The following is an 18,592-nucleotide window of genomic DNA, read 5'->3' on the forward strand; positions in this document are numbered from 1 at the left end:
AGGGATCACAGATAGAAAAAGGCATCGCTTCTCTTCTGTCACCAACCAAGATGCGATATCTTAATCTGGCAATTGACGTGGCAAGTTACCCCCCCCCCACCAAAAAAGAACTAACAAACAAAAACAAAGGCATATTATGAAACCATAATACTTTAGCACACTGCAGCACAAGCACACTTTTAAATGACAGCGCTGCTCGTTTGTACTGTGGCACAAAAGAAGAGAACAGAGATTTGGATGCATACATCAAAGAAGGACGCAGTGGCCTAAAAAAACTGCTGCATGACAAAACACAAAATGTCTTTTAACGATATATTCACTCTACTGAAACTGATGCGTGCAGTTCGTCTTATTATTATGATACAGTTTGGGATATAAACAAGAATAAGAAGTCAGTTTGATAGCAACGTCTGCCGATAGTGTCGCAGTTGGAGAAAGTGTTCGACAGCACTGCGTAAGTCTATAGGTCATTTTAGCAATGTTATCATGACCACACAGTATGATTATCTGACTGGAACACATCCAGAAAACATCTATTTATTTAAGATGACATTTTTCTGAAACAAAACAAGCCTTTTCAGGTTAAAGTTTCATATTCTCTTGATCATGTCCTTCGATTTAACGTAGACAAATACCTGCTATTAAAAAGGGTCGATGGTGCGCAACGGTGTATTTTTGCAGCTTTGGGGAAAAACCTTTCGTTCTTGTTTGAAAGTGGACTCAGTCCAGGTCTGAACCTTAGCAGCAGTGGACGAGGAGATCTTTAACTTTATAAAGTCAAAGATGAAATAGTCACCTCACTAAAATGACCGTCTTTAAATGTCACGGACATTTGCTGGACATGGCGAGCGGCTTTCACTTGGAAAATAAGCAGTTTTTGTTACTAAGACGCTTTGCTTTCATCGTGAGCTTCCTCTACACGTCAGAGGTGTCCACAAAGTACTTTTTTTTTAGGTGGAAATGAAAGAGGCTATATACAGAATACATCAGCAGATCATAATAATACAGCATGAGGTGGACACAACGAGTATGAGAGAAATGAAGGACTCAGATGTGAAGAGCAGAAGCTTTGAGATTCAAACTGAAAGAAAAAAAAAAAAAACTAAAAACGACGACGGTCTTTATTCATTCCGACACATTCCAGACAAAAAAAAAATTAAATTCAAATAAATGGACTGTGGAACTGTAACTGTGCCCCTCGGTCAAAAAAATAATAGTTATGGATCAAATTAAAAGCAACTCCAAAAATAAAGATAGCAGGACAGCTCGTCTGACAAAGTGTGTGTGTGTTTGGGTCCATATCCCATAATCAACTGCTGTCCTTTTCTTTGCTTTTTTGTTTGTTTGTCATTGTAATGACACGATCTGCATGATAAATACAGTGATCTTCTGATAATACAAAATACTAAGCAGCCAGAGAGGCTGAGTGATCAGGAGGTGAAATGGGGGCAGACACGACGACGAGTAGTTGGATGACGCCAGACTCAAAGTGTGGCTACAAGATGAGGGAGGTGAGGAAGAGTGGCCTCCAACGAGTGGACGCATGATTAAAAGGAGCTGATGTAGTAGTGGAAAAGACTCAAAGCTCAAAGGTTTTCCAGATGAAGCAGCAGTATGGAGGTAGGGTAGGGGAGTGTATGGCGATGCCCCCTGCCCACCTCCTTGTCCTATCGGTCCATTTCGTCCAGCAGGGGCGTGGCGTCTCCGGCGATGGACATGGGCGTGCTCTCGATCATGGGGCTGGGCGACGGCCGCGGCGTCATCCTCTGCGCTTTCTTCCGCCCCTCGGCTTCTTTCTCCTTCAGCCACTGCTCGGCCATCTTGCCCCAGTCCACTGCGGTGTTGCTGCTTCCACTCGCCCTGAGGGGACGGAGAAGAGAGAGGGAGGGAGGGTGTGAGTGGCTGCTTCGGACTTAAACGCACAGATAAGTGTGATAACAGCGCCATCTAAAGGCGGTAAAACAAATAGCGGGAAGTATGAAGACATCAGTTACATTCAAGACTTGCAAAAATGCAAAAACACGTTTAAATTAACATAAAACATGGAAAATATCTACTTCAAGTGTTTATTCGTTCCACTATCCTGAGCTGTGTGATTCATTGTGTGAAGCCGTACATAAATCATTTAAAACAAACTATTTCCCGTGTGTGAACATTTTTAAGACCTTCAAAATACTAACTAAGACCTTGTTTTTATGGCAAAATTAATTCACTGCCTCCCAAGACATTTTAAAGGTCTCAGGGAACTATGCAGGATATAAAAAATAAGGCACAGACACTCCTCGTGTACTTACTTTGGCTGCTGCGGTGTCGTCTGCTGCTGCGGCGTCGTCTGCTGCGGCGTCCGTCCTCTGGAGGAGGTGGAGGAAGACGGCGTGCCGGATGAGTGGCCGTGGTGACTGCTGTGAGCCGGGCCTTGATGACCGTGGTGCGGTATGTGCGGATGGGCGTGCGTGTGCGAGTGCGACGACTGCGGCGTGGAGCTGGGGTACTGCGGCGTGCCCAGTGCCTGCTGGCTCGGCGTGGTGTAGGAGTAGCTGGGCGTCATCAAGGGTGTCGCAATGGGCTGCTGAGGTGTGGCGAAAACCTGCAGTGGAAACGGTGGTAATGGGTGTGTTGAGTTATTTATCTATTTTAGTGGTTTATGTGGGGCATGAACAACATCTTCAACGCCTCACATTTCCCATCATCACATGATCTACTGCATGTGTATCTTGCTATTTATCTACAGCTTTAATACACAGTAGGGAATGATATGGAATTAGATAGGGGCGGGCCAGAGGAAGCTGCCTGCTACTGGGTTTCGTGAAGGAGTTACATGCTTGAGGTCGTTCTCCGCCAACAACCGACAAAATAAGTATCTAGCGTTTGCGGTTTGCTTCTTAAAAAGTGTTGTTTGTGCTTAAAACATATATAACATGAGTCTTAGTAATTTTTAGGTATTTTAATGCAGAAAAGCTTTAAGAGGCTTGTTTCAATGAAACCAAGTCTCATTGATTCGTATTCGTCAGTGCTGCAATATAAGAGCTGCCCTCTGATTGGTTAAACTGCTAAATATTAAGTTTTAAGGCTAAAAATGGAGACCCAGATCTCTCGGTTCACTCCATTTACATTTGATGAAATAACCACAAAACAAAACAACACTGCCGACTGACTTTGAAAGCGGCACTCACATGATAAGCGGACGAGCTCCCTCCTCCTCCTCCCGTGCTGCCTCCGTAGCCGTACTGGCTGGAGCTCCACTGAGCAGGTGTGGTGTTAGGGTTCTGGCCCTGGCCCGTGACAGCAGCGATGGCACTGAACATCTGAGAGGTCATGTTGCGCGGGAGGGCGTTGACAGCTCGTGTCAGGTCTAGAGGAGGGCAGAATATATTAGAGCGTGGAATATTTTTTTTTTGCACCTTCACACATGCTGAGACTGCAGAGAGAGATGGAGATAGAGAGGGGATGCACCTGCAATGTTGATATTGGCCGGGGTAGCATTTAGCGACGCAGGTGTCCTTGTTCTGCTGCTGTTGCTGGGAGTAATGCCTAAAAAGAAGGAATATTTGTTAATCATCCACAACAGCTGTAATAAAAAACCCCACAAACAATAAATACGTAGCTGCTTTACCTGGTACAGGCTCTTGATAATGGTCTTTGAACCACCGGAATAGTCCGTTTACTGTCGAAAATATCTGTGAGCGGTAGCGGAAGCCGTCCGGGGTGATGGTCACGTACTCGATCCTAGAACAAAAATCGGTGTGCTGACATTAGTTCTACACATGTAAATAATCAGGCCAATACATTTCTAATAAAAAATACTTTTAGAGGGGGGACAATACAATGAATACAGAGTTAAAAGAAGACACTTCTGCTCACCTTGGTTTTCCACGAGGCTGGTAGCCCAATATGAACTTCCCAGGCAGTTCTTTGCACGCCGAGACATAGTAAGGAATAAAGGTGGGCTTCTCTCGCTTTGACCTGACCAATAACTCCTCCATTTTCTATCAGAGAGTGAACAAAAGGAATACAAAAATGAGAACTCCTGCAAAAAACACAGTTTCCCACAATAGAAAAGGAGGAGTCACACACCTCCTTGCTTCCACTATTGCAGTCCTGGAAGTACTTGTGCCCAAGTAAGTCCCTGGCAAATGCTGCCATCGGCTGAATGTATCGAGCAGTGATTTCATCCAGATCTTCAAATTCCTGTGAGGGGGGGAAATTCAACAAAACTCTTAAAGAACAAACAGCAACAGCTATGATAGAAATGTGTCATTTCAGATATTTGATAGAAAGACAAAACAACATGGTTTACCTCACTGTTGATCCAGAGTGTGTGCCCTAAGCTGAACGCGTTCTCTTTGCCTTCTTCTCTCACGTCTACGTGCTGGTAGATGCCATCGGCCACCTATGAAACATCAGAGTTAGACAGTTGCATGTGTAAATGGCTGTAGCGTGTTTATTTTTGGACGTTATCCATCACCCTGCTGTAAGACTCCCTCTGCTCCTTACCTTCCAGGTGACGGTGAGGTGGTTCTCTCCCTTGCTGCTGGGTCTGATGATCAAGTCTCCCTGGTCCAACGTCTCCATCATTTTCTCTGCCTGGTTGAAGCTGATATTGTGGAAGTTGGGGTGGGCGATCACACGCTTAATATATGCTGCAGAGAGGGAGTGATGTGGAAGTATTTTTAGACAAACTAAGTGCATTTAGAGCCAGAATTTTTAAAAAGCAGGGCCGTGTGCCAATTCAACACACATATAGACCCTGGTGTTATACTTACGTGTTCGCTGTTGTTTCTTTTTGAGCTCCTCCTCGTGTTTTTGGTCTTCAGACTCTGTGTCAAAGTCGTAGTAGCTGTCCTTAGGAAGCTTCCACTCGTTGGCCTTGTCCATCAGATCTGAGGTGCGGCACGTGAGGTCCACGCTAAATTTTTCTATGTCGATTTTCATGATGCGGCAGTGCACCGTCATGCTCACCTGGAGTAAGAGAGGCAAGAGGAATGAGTGGAACAGAAGAAGAAAACATGTCAGGAAGGAAAGTCACAGGCAACTTAATCATAAACTTACCTTTACTCTTTCCTCAGGATGTTTGACGACTTTGTCACTAAGAAACTTGGTGGGAATGAATCCCTGGACGCCGTTATCTAATCTGCTGCGCACCCCAATGGCCTGACCAGGACAAGAACCACTGTCAAAGTGATTCCACACCTGGAGAAGAAGAAAAAAGCTGATGTTTAGATCTCAAAGTCTGAGATGTTTACAGATATTAAGTTGAACCAAATGTCTAATGTTGTACCTCACTAAGCTCTGGGAAGTTGTCCTGCTGGCAGAAAGGACACTGCCACAGACCTGTGGAATCGTTACGTATGGCCTGGTCGTAGCTCTCGCCCTGAGGCCGCCGGTGAGCGATACCAGTCACTATACTGGTGATCAGCTTGCCTGGAAGATGAGAAAAAACAAGAACAGAGATAAAACAAAATTTCTACTGTGATTCACAAACATTGCAACAAGTCATTACTACTACTACTTCAATAACTTGATGGTTAAGATTTAGTTTACTGTGATGTTTACACTGATAGATTGATGCGTTTACTTCAGTGCAGTGTACTGTACCGATATAAAAGGTCTCCGGTGTCTCCTTGGTGAGCATGTTGAAGACCTCTTCAGTGTTGGGAACTCTGTAGGGAACTCTCAGGTCTTTGTACCTGCAGCTCAACTCAGCACGGATATCGTATAGAGTAATCCCTTTGTTTCCATAACCCTGCGGAGCACAGAACACAATAACATGTTTCAGGGATTTGAATGGATGTGAAATGGTGTATTACAGTCAGAGCGGCAACACACAAACTCACCTGTCTCTCCAGCTCCTCAGCAAAGGCATCCAGGTCCAGATCTTTGAGACGTTCTGGATTTTCCAAGATTTCCTCGAGAGCTCCGGCTGGGTTTGCATCTTCTGCCGACTCATCATACTCGAGGGCATCCACGGCCATTTTACGAGCCCACTCGTAGGTCTCAGGGTGGACTCGAGAGCCGTCCAGAACCTCTATGTAGGAGTCCGTACTGTTTTTGAGGAAAACAAAACTGATTTAATATTACTTAGAACGAGCTCAGTGATAGATCACAGTCTTTTGTGACATTAGTGGATGAAGCACTAATATACTTCATTCTCAATAGTAATGCTTTATAAACATGATAGTGCCATGAACATGTACCAACCTGTCTCCAAGTGATGCTGTGTCAATCTTGATGAAACCAGCACAGTTGATAAAAACCTTTGGTCCCATGTGGCACATCGTGACCAGCTGGGTCCTGTTTTCCAGACGAGTGTTGTTCTGCTTCAGGATCTTGAGGAGGTGGGAGCCCTTTCGTGGCCCCAAACCACAGACATACTGGACAAGGCTCTGAGTGTGAGGATGAGCGATGGCCCTGTTTACGTCCACTCCAACCTCATTGACGCGATTGATGAATTCACAGTAAAGAGCAGAGAGCATATCCTCCTTCACTACGTGTTCCTGCGATAAGAAAAGAAGATTTGTTCAGAAAATACAGCAATTGTCAATAGCAAGGTCACTAAATAAAAAGTCATGACATCCTGTTTTTCCATCCATCTCTCACCTGTAACGGGTGTAGTTTGAGGCAGAGAATGTCTTCGTCAGTGCTGCAGACCTGAGCGTACTCCATCAGTGGATCTTGGATCTTCCGAGCTATCGACACAGCCTGTCTCAGCAAGGGAGGGTAATCCCTGAAATCAGCCTACACAGACGGTGCAAAGTCAGTTAAGTGGACAAACTCATTAAGGTGAACTGCCATTTACACAGATGTGTCTGTGTATGCTATGATGAGGTGTTTACCTCGGACTTCTTGCTGTTCATGTACAATGTGGCCAATTCATTGTCAACAAGTTCCACTCCCACAGCAGGCAAAGAGGACTCTTGTTCAAGCTCACTGATCGTCCTCTTGATGTCCTCCATAATCATTTGGGCATCTCTGCAAACATATTTTTTATTTTTTATAATTTCACTCCCCTATATTTGCAAATTCTAATCTATTTTTTCAGCATATTTGAGGAAAAAACTATTACCTGTTTTCTCCGGCAACAGCTACCACATGGGGCTTTTTGCTGGACAGAAACTTTTTGAGATTTTCAATGTCAAAAGCCTAAGAATGAGACACACAAGACACCATGAGGTTTTCTCTTCCAAGTTTTCCCGACAGCATATTTTGACTGCACTGAATTAAACAACGTGTACCTTCTTTTCTCTGTCGTCCTCCCTAAAGGCATTCCTCCTCTTCATAAAGTAGGGCAGACGCAGGAAGTCCACCACCTCTCCTTCCCCGTTGATCAGAGCACAGAAAACTGGTGTATCTCTGTCAGTGCAAAGTGTGTTTGAAAGCAACAATACTGATAAATAACCATGTTATTTATGCAGGATTTTTTTACACATAAAAACATGCCTATAATGAGGCAAAACAAGGGACCCGTACCTGCTGGGTGCGTAGGCTACACCCAGTACCCTAATGCCTTTGCCCTGACTCTCGTCCATCAGATCATCATCTTCCTCAACTTGCTGATCTGGCCTGTAAGGAGACACTTTCAGCCAGTTATACAACCGACGACAGCAGGACTGCAAGAAGAACGAGAGAAGAAGAGGTTATTGTGAGTACTGAGGCTAAGACTGTCATTAAAACTAAACTGACAAATTATTTGGTAGCACGTAGTAGCAAGACAAATCACTAATTACCCTGACAATGCTCTCTTTGGCCTCAGTTATGAGCTTCCTCTTGAGCTCCTTGGCCATCTGAGGATAGAGGAACTGAGTGAGAGCTCTCTCGATGGCTAAAGTTCGCTGCCTGTTCCACTCCTGCACCTGGTGACTGAACTCATCTCTGTAGTAGAACTGCTTGATCTCGTCAAAGTACGTCTGGTCCCCAGCAAATCTGAGGGGAATGACACAGGAATAAGAAGAGGCAACAAACAAACACAGGGTCTTAATATTTTCAGAGTTACATTTAATACATCTGACAAGTATTTGGAGAAAGGAAACACAAGCTGCAGCTTAAAATGTTAAGAAATTAAACTCAGGAGGCCTGTCCTACTTATGAACCCGTTTTTGTAAACATCAAAATATGAGGTTTTTCTAGAATCTATAAATAGCTCACCAGTTTGTCACATCAACAGTGTATAACTCATCTGCCTGTGATCATGCATTCACAGGAACGAGGAGGTTCAGGCTCAATAGATCAACAATATAACACAGATCTTTCTCTTATTTTTTGTTGTCACTGTACTTACCCTTTCACCCCTATAAGGTCGATACAGATGTCAATTGAAAGCAGTCCCTCTTCCTCTGCCAGGCACATCTTTAAGAACTGATCCCCATTCAGCTCTTTCACGGGTTTGTTCTTCAGATACTTGAAGGAGTAGGCAAAATGAGCCTCATCTACCTCCTACAGAAAGGAAATCAATGGTCATGGTCAGACAAAATGGCACTCAACTGAGATTTTTGCAAATTCAGACTGTATATTTTGTGCTTTCTGAATGTCTGTGAGGAAATACCTTTTTGCCCTTCTTGGTTGGCTTAATGTTGATCTTAGCCCTCTCTTGAAAAGTCTGTCGGAGAACATGTCTGACCAGAGGTTCCCGGGCAATCTGCATGGCCACCATGTACCTGGTTCCTTCCAGTACAGCCTCCGGAGCAGAGAACTGACTGCACACATAGTCTTTGGCCAGTTCCACGGGTTCGGCAGGGAACTGCTCTGTCTCGTGACGCTGGTAACTGTCTCTCAGATTTTCTCCAAACTGTTCTGGAGTCAACCCAAACTTTTTAGCCAAACCATCTGCAGTAGGGAGGAAACAAGGTGGAAACAATGTTTTTGGGCTGTTACTTATCTGTTCCGAGTCCAGTAGATACTGGATTGCTGAATACTGAAGACAAGATGTGTTAATAAATACTAACACACTGAGTTTGTGTGCTAAATTAAAAAATGTTGACTAACCAAGTCCTACGCTCTGACAGATGCTGTACATATCTCGTCGAGATGCCAACTTGAGATCAGGTCCTTTTTGTTCTTCTTCTTCCTCCACCTCCAATTCCTCTTCACCTATGAAAACAGCCCATCAACATTGATCAAATAATCTGTTAGAGACAAAAAAGCTGTTCCAGTTCGTTCTGAAGACTTGTGATCAACTAAAAAACATCCATCTTACCATCTTCTGACACTTCTTTGATCTTCTTGAGTTTCTTCTTGCTGGTCTTGGCAGAATTCTGCATCTTGGGGATGTCTCGGCCATAGTAGAGCAGAAAATGGTTGTACACATCACCCAGCTCTTCAAGAGTCTGCACGTCTTTCAGCCTGTGGAAAGTTATCAATCATCATCAACCACATTTGGATTTAGAGTTTGATCATCTCAAGAACTAAATACACTCCTCCAGTGCTAAGACCTACCTCTCCATGTCAGAGGTGTCCAGAGGACGGATGCCGTCAGCCAAAGGTTTGTCAGGATCTGCAGAGATCTGCTCAAACTGGTAGGCCTGCATCTTCTGAAACAGACGGGTCAAGTTCTGCTTTCGATTCCTCAGCTGAGTCCACTGATGGGCAGAGGACAGAATGGTGTTTGTCAATTAGAGGGTTAATTCCATCACATGGACTCCAAACAGTGTCATTCATTGGCAAGCAACAGTCATGAAACCTTTACCTTTTCATCCCACTGCCACACCTTCCACAGGTCGTTGATGTTTAACTCTGGTTCCACATATTCTTTTCTGTAGAAAGCTATGAATGGAACCTCAAACTGTTGATTCCTCATGAAGTTGAGGGCCTCTTTGATTTTGGCAATGGTGCTGGGTCCTTTCCTGCTAAAGTTTGTGGTTGTTCCTCTATCAAGATAATCTGTGCTCTCCTGTTTTACATAGGATTACATACAAAACAAATGAGTTAACTCATCAAAAGGAGAGTTTTTCAGTTGTGTGTGTTCCTTTAAAGTGTGTATGACAAAAGGTCATACCTGCATGGATATCGTAAGAGTAGAGAAGCCGTGTCTGAAGATCCACTCTGCTTCCTCCTCCAGCTCATCATCCTCAGCAGGCTTAACAGGGATGGCTCGTAACTACGAGATAAAACACAAGAGTCAAAACACCAGGCACTCAAAAAGAAAAATCAACGAAAATCATATTAACAAAATCACATACCTGGAACCTCTCAGGCATGTCTGTGGTGCGGATCTCATTGTCCTGGTCAGTCATGTGACTACTTTCCAGCTCACTGGGCTCGTAGAGCTCAAAGATGCTTTTCCTCCCCTGCCTCCTCTTGGTCTGTTTTTTGGGTCGATCCCAGCCCTCCTCATCCTGGTCCTCTTCCTCTTCCTCACCCTGGTCGTAGGCGTCAGCATCAAAATCGGCAAAATCAAAGTCGCCGCCAAAAATCTCCTGGGCCTCTTGGAGAGCTCTGTGGGACGATAAAACGTGGCTTAAGACAAATGGCAGTGGTAATGTATCTTTCTTTTTATTTTGAAGCAAATTGATATTTAATGCTTTAAACATCAGTAGGTTTACTGCATAAAAAAACACTTACGCATCTGTGTATCCTGAGAACTTCTTGCCCCTCTTTTTAGTGATGGGCTGGCCATCATCATCCACGATAAAATCGTCTATATCTGTGAAACGAAAGGACACATTTAAAAACCAATCTATTTCATAAAACAATCTCCTTTATTTTACACTCTTTCAACAAGTCACAGATCTAACAGATCCCTCTGACTCACCTGACTCCTCGTCCTCTCCTTCTTCATCATCATCTGCATGATGGAGGGGCTCATCCACAGCCTCTCCTTCCTCCAGCTCACCCTCTGCGTCCCCATGGAAGATCTCATCTGCGATCAAGTCCTTCTCATCATCATCCTCCTCATCGTCATCCAGTGTTTTTACACGATCATATTTCTTCTTCTGCAACACAAGAAATGATACAGCATGAGCACAGCTCACTTAAATGATTTTAAATGAACAAATATGATATGGAATCTTGGAAGTCAGGCAAAATGTGAGAGACTCAACTTTTGACTACAAATAAGAAATGATTCTTACCCTCCTTTTCACTTTAACTCCCAAGTTTTCCTCAATGAGGTCCAGATCATCGTCATCCAGGTAGTCATCATAATCTGCAAAGGGGAATAGTCTCAGTCAAAAGAAACAACGTAGAGACAAGCTACAGTTCTACCACACCCTTTTATGTGACATAAATCGGCTGTTAATATCGTATACATCACAATTTATTTGTCACATAATTACAATATTATCAAATGTTGCTACTGAGATACCAGGAAACGCACTTACAGGATAATTTTTAAGTTGTCTCGCCCAGACCAGGATACATAATCAAGACCTGATAAGTAATCATTTCATAGGTAGATCTGTCTGTAACCACAGCATTTCTCAGTCCAGCATAGTCTAATTACTCACAGCACAGTTTCATAATATACCCTTTTCCCACATTTAACTCCAGTAACATAAAAAACATGTAACTTAATGTTCTGTGCTGCTTCAGTGTATAGCTGCACTCAAACTACCGGACAAAAATATATCATAGTCTCACTAGCCTCAATCAAGCTTTTAACATCCTTGGCAGGCATGCATAACATTAGTACGAGCAGCTTTTAGCAGGCAGACTCCTGATAAACACCTTTCCTCTACAGGTACCTGTCACTAAGGCATTATTGCATGAGCGAGTGTGTTGCATGAATGCTTAGTGTGCAGAGACAGAAATCAACCCACATACTTCCATACCTGGAAAGGGAAGATTGTGGGAAAAAAAGCTGGTATAGAAAAGCACACACTTACTTCGCTTTTTACGCCGATGCCTCACTTCTTCCTCTGAGTCACTCGCCGCTGCACTCCCACTTTTTTCAGCTTCTTCCTCCTCATCTCCATCGTCAATAAGTCCACGTAAATTTCCCCGCTCATCCTGATCCTCTGTGTTCTCCTCTTCCTCTTCATCTGTTCAGAAACAACAAGCAGTCAACAATCATCATGCAACTCCACCTCAAATATGTATACAACAAATGAAAAGCTTCACATCTTACCATCTTCTTCCATAAACCTTTGAGTTTTTTTAGGCTTTAGGTCTTTCTCTTCAAACTCCTCCTCTGACTCCTCAGCCTCGCTCTCAATGAAGTCTGACATGACGGCTGCTCCTAAAAAAAGAAGAAAAGTTCAAGGCACCATTCATAGACTTTCTCATAGTCATTGAGAGCATTCCTGTGTTAATTTAGATTTATGTAAACATTACAACGTGCCTAACTGTGAAAGAAGAAATACAACAGATCCATCCAGTTATTGCAACCTCAGAGGAAGCCCAGAGGAACAGTTGAACATGACTCACATCTGATGATATTTCCAACATTGTTAGTCAAAAGACTTATTTATACTTATAGGTGTCTTCCACACCTCCATCTCACTAACATTGGATTTATGAGACAATGTCCTTCTGCCAATTAAATATCACAATGCACAGTTCTCTTCACAGATTACTATGAAATTGTTTAAACAAAAACAACCCATATCAATATTAAAAAACAACAAAAAAACTAGACAAGAAATCTGCCTGAAAATGTCGCAATGCGCACATACAAGATATCGACAATGGTCACTAAATAAACATATCGCCCATTTCAAAAATATTGATTTTCTCCTGGTATATTCAATTTCGTTGTTATGCTATCGGTCCAGAACACATAGCTCGTTGAATTGTCTGCGTATTGTCGTTAGCAACACTAGCTAGGCTACTGCCAATGTTGACGGTGCGAGTGAGCTAGCGGGCGCCTGTTCCATTGACACAGTCACATTTCCCCCCTTTTGCCATGCGGTGCATCGCAATGTCTAAGCGGCCAAACCAAACTTTAATCCCGCAAAAACAAATTGAGGCCTCAACGCAAATTGCTAATGTCTCAGTTAAAGCTTGTAACACATCCCTGCGTTAGCTTAGCATTAGCTGGAACGGAACAACAGCCTCCTGTATTAGCATTACCTAGTTGCGGCTGTTGGCTGAACAGAACAGTATAAACACCCCGCTGACCAAGGTGGAGATAAACTTACACGTCTCGCCGCAGCGGTATATTCCGTAAAAATGTCAAGTAATGGTGGGACAGTGTTGTGTTTTGTGTTTCGGGGATCTTGCACTTGTAAAAATGGCCGAGAGCGAGCAGCGTGATGACAATTCCGGGATGCAGAGAGGGAAATCTCAACCTTTTGAACAGCAAAGTAACGCCCCCTGCCGGTTCATATTGTTGCTCAAAACGAAGCAACAAAACAAGGCGGCAACGTTGATATGTTGTGGCAATGGTGCCAATCTTTTACAAACGAAAAAAAACAGGAATACAAAACAAAACGTACGTCACCGGATAAACGTGAAAAATGTTGGAATCTGGTAAAGTGAACCCCGAACCGTTAGGGGGCGCTGTCTCAAAGCCGGCACACAACGATCGGAACCTCCTTGATGACGTAGCGAAAATAATACACATCTCTGTGAGCTGTGAAAGAGCTGTTAGTGGCTTGGGGTTTAGTCGGAATGGGTAAATTACACTATGGGTTTCTCTTACACGACCCACCGACCGTTTTCGTATTGTTTTCTTTTATATTTGGGGTCTCATTCGGTACGGAATTGAGTTTTGTGACGTGCGGATCAGTCGTTAAACTGTTAAATCTGAAGCACAACGTCAGACTACACTCACACGACGTGCGCTACGGCTCCGGTGAGTCTCCCTGAAATGATAATCCACTTTTAATCTGTTCACTAACATTAGCGTCGTCTACCATTTTACTCAACTGTAACTCATATTGTTCTTCTTCTTCCAGATCTATTATGTAAATCTGGAGCCTCAGGCTCACATTCACTGGATACCTTTAAAATCTAGCATTTCTGCATACGTTTCCTTTTTGTAGATTAAGAGTTTTAAGATAACATAATTGTTATTATAAGTTTATAAGCGTGAAATTACTTATTTAATGGACGTCTGTCTGTCCGGGTTGCTTCTGAGGCGTCAAAGTCATCAGAGGCATCAAATGCATTAGGCAACAGTGCTTTGACCCCGCCCATCAATGCTGAGTCAGTTATGTGTTTATTGTGTAATTACTGTTGAATGTAGGGAGTTGAGAAGATTAACTTTGTGTTTCTGTTGTTTCAGTATCCTGTTTGTGCTTTGTCTGTCAAAGCAAAGTATCTCTATCATGTCCTCTGCTCACTGTCTGTATTTGTGTGTGTGTGTGTGACAGGTAGTGGCCAGCAGTCTGTAACAGGGGTCACTGCGGTGGAAGACAGCAACAGCTACTGGAGCGTCCGTGGAACAAGCGACGCCTTCTGCCAACGAGGCACTCCGGTGCAGTGCGGTCAGACGATTCGCCTCACCCATGTCAGCACGGGTCGAAACCTGCACAGCCACTATTTTGCCTCACCACTGTCCTCTAACCAGGTGGGTGGTGTGAGCAGTGTAATCCTTACTCTAAGAGACAGAGGCAGGGTTTAGTGTTTAGTGATTAACTTTGAGCAGCACCTTTGTTCCTTATGTCCTCATCTCTTTTCTCATTTGGCCTTAGGAGGTGAGTGCTTTTGGCGAGGAGGGGGAAGGAGACCACCTGGACGAGTGGACAGTCCAGTGTGGCGGATCTGTGTGGAAACGCGAGGAGGCGGTCCGCTTCCGCCACAAGGCCACCGAAGCACTGCTGTCGGTGACCGGGGAGCAGTACGGACGGCCGATCCACGGTCAGAGGGAGGTCCACGCCATGTCGGGCCCCACCCAGCACAGCCTGTGGAAGGCCATGGAGGGCATCTTCATCAAGCCCAGCGAGAGCCTGGCGGGCGGCCGAGACTACGGCCACACACACACAGAGTTCTGATCTTTTCTTCTGTCTCTTCTTATTCTCCTCACTGTCTGCAAGGCTGAACAACAAGCAAAAAAAAAACAAATCAAATTTTTTTTTTTTTAAATCTTACTGCAATATGAGCCATGATTTGAATGATTTTGATTAAAAGGATGAATACAATGTGGTAACCTTTTAATTTTTAATGATAGAATGTGAAATATTCACTTTTTAATAAGGAAAAAGTTGCTGCTCCTGCAGTTTGGATATTGCACTCGGCCATTTTTTATCATTTTAATATTTGAACGAATTGTTCAGGCCTTCTGGCTTCCTCCGTATTCCTTCCCTTCTCTCTTGTTTGCATCTTTACCAGCAGCCTCCAGATGCATCTCTGTCCCCGACTCTCTCGTCTCATTATTTCTCTCTCATTAACCTTTTGACTGTCGTCTCTTGAAGAGACTGTGCCAAAGTCTGTCATGGATCAGGGTAGAACTATTACATCATGTGGTAATGAGTCCATTCAAAGCTCTCTGATTCTCAGCAGTGTTTTCAGATACATCTCCACACTAGGGGAGGGATGAGATATGGTCATTTTGTTACATTTAAAAATATACAGTGCTCTAAACGTGTTTCCCCGCCAATTTGTCTACGACACATTATATTATTGTCAGCGTTGGCCATGTATCGTGAGTTCAGAATCCACTCTTATGTCGACCTTATGTGACGTGGAGATGAATCTGAAAAGACTGCGTCAGAGACCCAGCAGCTACACTACACGTCACCAGTATTATTATGGGTTTATTTACCTTAACAAAGGTGCAAAAAGAACAAAAAGTATTATCTTCTTAGCTGTTACTGTCACGAGTATCAGCAGCGACACTACAGATCAGAAACACATTGTTACACTAGTGCCTTTAAGTAGGTGTTTGCATTGTGGATCATTTTTAAACTGATGGAAACACGATTCTATGGTGTTTACTCAAACAGTCATAAGCAGTGTTACTAAGATGGGAAATACATTTTTCAGTTCATTATGTCTGTGGTGGTTTTTTTGTTGTTGTTTTTTTTAAATGACATCACTGAACTCGATCCTGCTTGTATTTATGTATTTGTGTCAGCAGGTTGAGGTGTTTTTACATCCGTGTCTGTGTGTGCATTATGTGTCGGATCAAACTTGGTTTCAGAGGTTTATACAAACAACAAGCCCGCAAGGAATACCTCATATTAAAGAACAATTTTTATGCAACTCGACGGCTCTTTCCATTTGATCACTTCTACTACAACCCAAACGCTAATTCATGCCACGTAATTATCAAGCCTCACAAGACCCAGACCCCTAATTTAACCCACAAAGATGAAAACAGACTCGAGCTAATCGTCCGTTCCTGGACCATTACATTTTGCACAATGCCTTGTTTGTCCGCGTAATGGCTTGTTTTTGGTTCATTATGTGGCAGTTAATGGGGTCTGGGTGCATCAGCTGTGAGGCTATTCACACTTGTGTTTGAACTACGCCTCTTTATTATTCATGTTTCAGCAGGAGCTGAACACTGTTTTACAGGAAGGGAACAAGTTAACCGTGTGATTTCACCTCTGTCCGTCACACGCTGCATTAATATTTGATATGTATATTTCAGGCTGAATTAGCTTATTATAATATTAATATATAATATTTTTTACAGCAGGGGTTTTGTATAAAAACAGTGGAGTCGTGCAAACATACTGGCCTTTAAAGGGTTAAAAAAAAGAAAAAAAATTTGATATGTATATTTCAGGCTGAAGTAGCTTTAAAAGATTGACTAATTTGAACTGGAAAAAATATTAATATATAATATGTTTACAGCAGTTTTTGGTAATGTGACATTTTCTGCCGCTAGGAACAAATGAGTACGTTTTTTGTTTTAAAGGAACTATTAAGGGTTAAGTGAGATAAGATTTCTCTCCTCTGTCTCACTTTAAGTGCACTATGGTACCATTTTTTTGGGGAAAAGTGCAGTGCAGGGAGCTGAGTGGAAACCACGCTGTGTTTTGATACTATTTTTAGGCTTGGTATTTAATAAGACACTGCAGCCATGATAACAAGTGACAGGCAGAGCAACAAGCCTAATTTATACAGAGTTTTACATTTTTTTTAACAGACAGTGAAAAATAGTTGTGCTCACCAGCTTACCGTGAGCTGGATGTTAAATAAACTCGGTGCTATATTTGAAATATTAATCATTTCTTCACAAGTAAAAACAGATGAACCCCTTTTCTATAAAAACAAGGTTTTATTGCATAAACATATATGGGTATATAGATATATTTTTTTTTTAGATTAAACAGATTCAATTTGTTTTCTGCATTTTTAGATATCCATTCAGTTGGTAACTATTGCTGTTTTCTGTCATGATTTCTAAGCAGCATGCCGAGGTCGTGTAATAACATGATCCGTCTTTTTTCTTTTTGTCTCTGTACAATCTACAAGGTAAAAACACGTTTTTTTGGTAAAAACAAATCAGAAAAAAAGAACATGAAAAATCATGAACGGATTCTTGACACAGACGTGACAGCATTAATGAATAATGCAAACTCCAGAAGTTGTTGTTGTTGTTGTTGTGTTTCGTTTCCTTGTCTTAAATAGGTTTCCTGTACAAGAACGTCAGAATGGCACAGATATTTCGAGAGTTGGCTGAGATCACATGATTTATGCTGGTTTTCAAAAGGGACTGAAGTGACACAGGTGAAAAACATGGTGCAGAGAATATCAAAGACATTAATGGACAAAAATAGGTGTAGCGTACATTATACAGCAGATTATACAGACAATTGGAACCGTCCACAGACTCTAGATGATGTTGATGATGATGATGACGTGACCTTGTATTTGCATATTTATGAAAATGTCCTCGCCCGGCACTCTGATTTGATTAATAGCTGGTTAAAAACTAGAAAAAATGGCTATTACAGTAAAAAATGAATATGTGACAGTAGTACATACATACCTACATTTAAATCAAGGCAAAGAAAAGACTACGTAAATGGATTCCCTTGTTTTTTCCAAGGACATGCATACTGATATACAGTATAATACATTTTTGCTGTTGTACTTGATCATACAAACCTTTTTTTTTTTTTTTAAAGAAAGCCCTCGTGCCTTCTTTGTAGTTAGTTCACACAAGCAAATCATGAATCGCTCCGGGGAAGTAATGGAAATGATCGGGGTATGTCCGAGGGGCAGCACCATGCAATTTATAAATCCACAACGAGTTGGCGTCGTAATCAATAGTAGTAAATGTCAACAGATCTGTTCTAATATAAATAATTGCCACAATATTATTGAAAATACTTTGTTTTTTTTTGAGGACATCTCATAATATCACAAAAACAATCACATTAAAAAGGGGGATGGAAATGACGCTCGCTGCAGTTGTTCATTCTCAACAATAAAAGGTAGAAAATAATTTGTCTGGACAAGAGATCTGAACAGAATAGAAACACATATATAGTCACAATACGATTCCAACGACGGTAGATTTACCAGTGACATCTTTTTCTTTTCTTTTTTTTTATTGCCCAGCCCTGCACCCACAGGACAGAGAACAACATATTCTCAAATTAAATCTGTGGTGTCGTCTGGATGCTCAACCTTGGGCCATCGCTGTTATAAAAGAGGATTGTAAACACCTACAAGGTCCTTCCCAAACTTTCCCATCATCGTCGTCATCGTCGTCCAAGTAGGCTTTATAAAACTGTAGTGCTATTACATCTAAACCATAAAA

The 18,592-nt window shown here is 42.5% G+C and overlaps 3 protein-coding genes across 3 annotated transcripts in view; 2 read left to right on the forward strand and 1 right to left on the reverse strand.

Annotated features, from left to right (window-relative positions):
- The window catches only part of LOC310943323 (claudin-4-like), a gene marked incomplete at its 3' end in the record, with an annotated part of 222,219 nt that overhangs the window by 111,514 nt on the left and 92,113 nt on the right, over positions 1 to 18,592 (forward strand). The gene's annotated exons all lie outside the window — the stretch shown is intronic.
- supt6h (SPT6 homolog, histone chaperone and transcription elongation factor) lies at positions 1,560 to 13,163 on the reverse strand. Its single transcript, XM_083908671.1, has 35 exons — positions 13,071 to 13,163; positions 12,059 to 12,169; positions 11,817 to 11,972; positions 11,064 to 11,137; positions 10,745 to 10,925; positions 10,555 to 10,636; positions 10,173 to 10,428; positions 9,989 to 10,090; positions 9,680 to 9,883; positions 9,430 to 9,572; positions 9,191 to 9,336; positions 8,980 to 9,084; positions 8,540 to 8,820; positions 8,276 to 8,430; positions 7,725 to 7,920; positions 7,468 to 7,607; positions 7,233 to 7,350; positions 7,064 to 7,140; positions 6,834 to 6,969; positions 6,598 to 6,735; positions 6,199 to 6,494; positions 5,835 to 6,042; positions 5,596 to 5,743; positions 5,279 to 5,421; positions 5,050 to 5,190; positions 4,764 to 4,959; positions 4,495 to 4,640; positions 4,298 to 4,390; positions 4,075 to 4,188; positions 3,862 to 3,986; positions 3,614 to 3,726; positions 3,454 to 3,531; positions 3,174 to 3,352; positions 2,295 to 2,587; positions 1,560 to 1,860 (listed from the first exon to the last, which is right to left on the reverse strand). The coding sequence occupies exons 2-35, from the start codon at positions 12,156 to 12,158 to the stop codon at positions 1,668 to 1,670; spliced, it is 5,256 nt and encodes a 1,751-aa protein (XP_083764797.1). The 5' UTR covers positions 12,159 to 12,169; positions 13,071 to 13,163; the 3' UTR covers positions 1,560 to 1,667.
- Positions 13,513 to 15,990, forward strand: sdf2 (stromal cell-derived factor 2). Its single transcript, XM_083908752.1, has 3 exons — positions 13,513 to 13,726; positions 14,247 to 14,443; positions 14,568 to 15,990. Exons 1-3 carry the CDS (start codon positions 13,543 to 13,545, stop codon positions 14,865 to 14,867), a joined length of 681 nt encoding a protein of 226 aa, XP_083764878.1. The 5' UTR covers positions 13,513 to 13,542; the 3' UTR covers positions 14,868 to 15,990.

This window comes from Microchirus variegatus (assembly GCF_963457635.1).
Source record: "Microchirus variegatus genome assembly, chromosome: 2".
Classification (NCBI taxonomy): Eukaryota; Metazoa; Chordata; class Actinopteri; order Pleuronectiformes; family Soleidae; genus Microchirus; species Microchirus variegatus.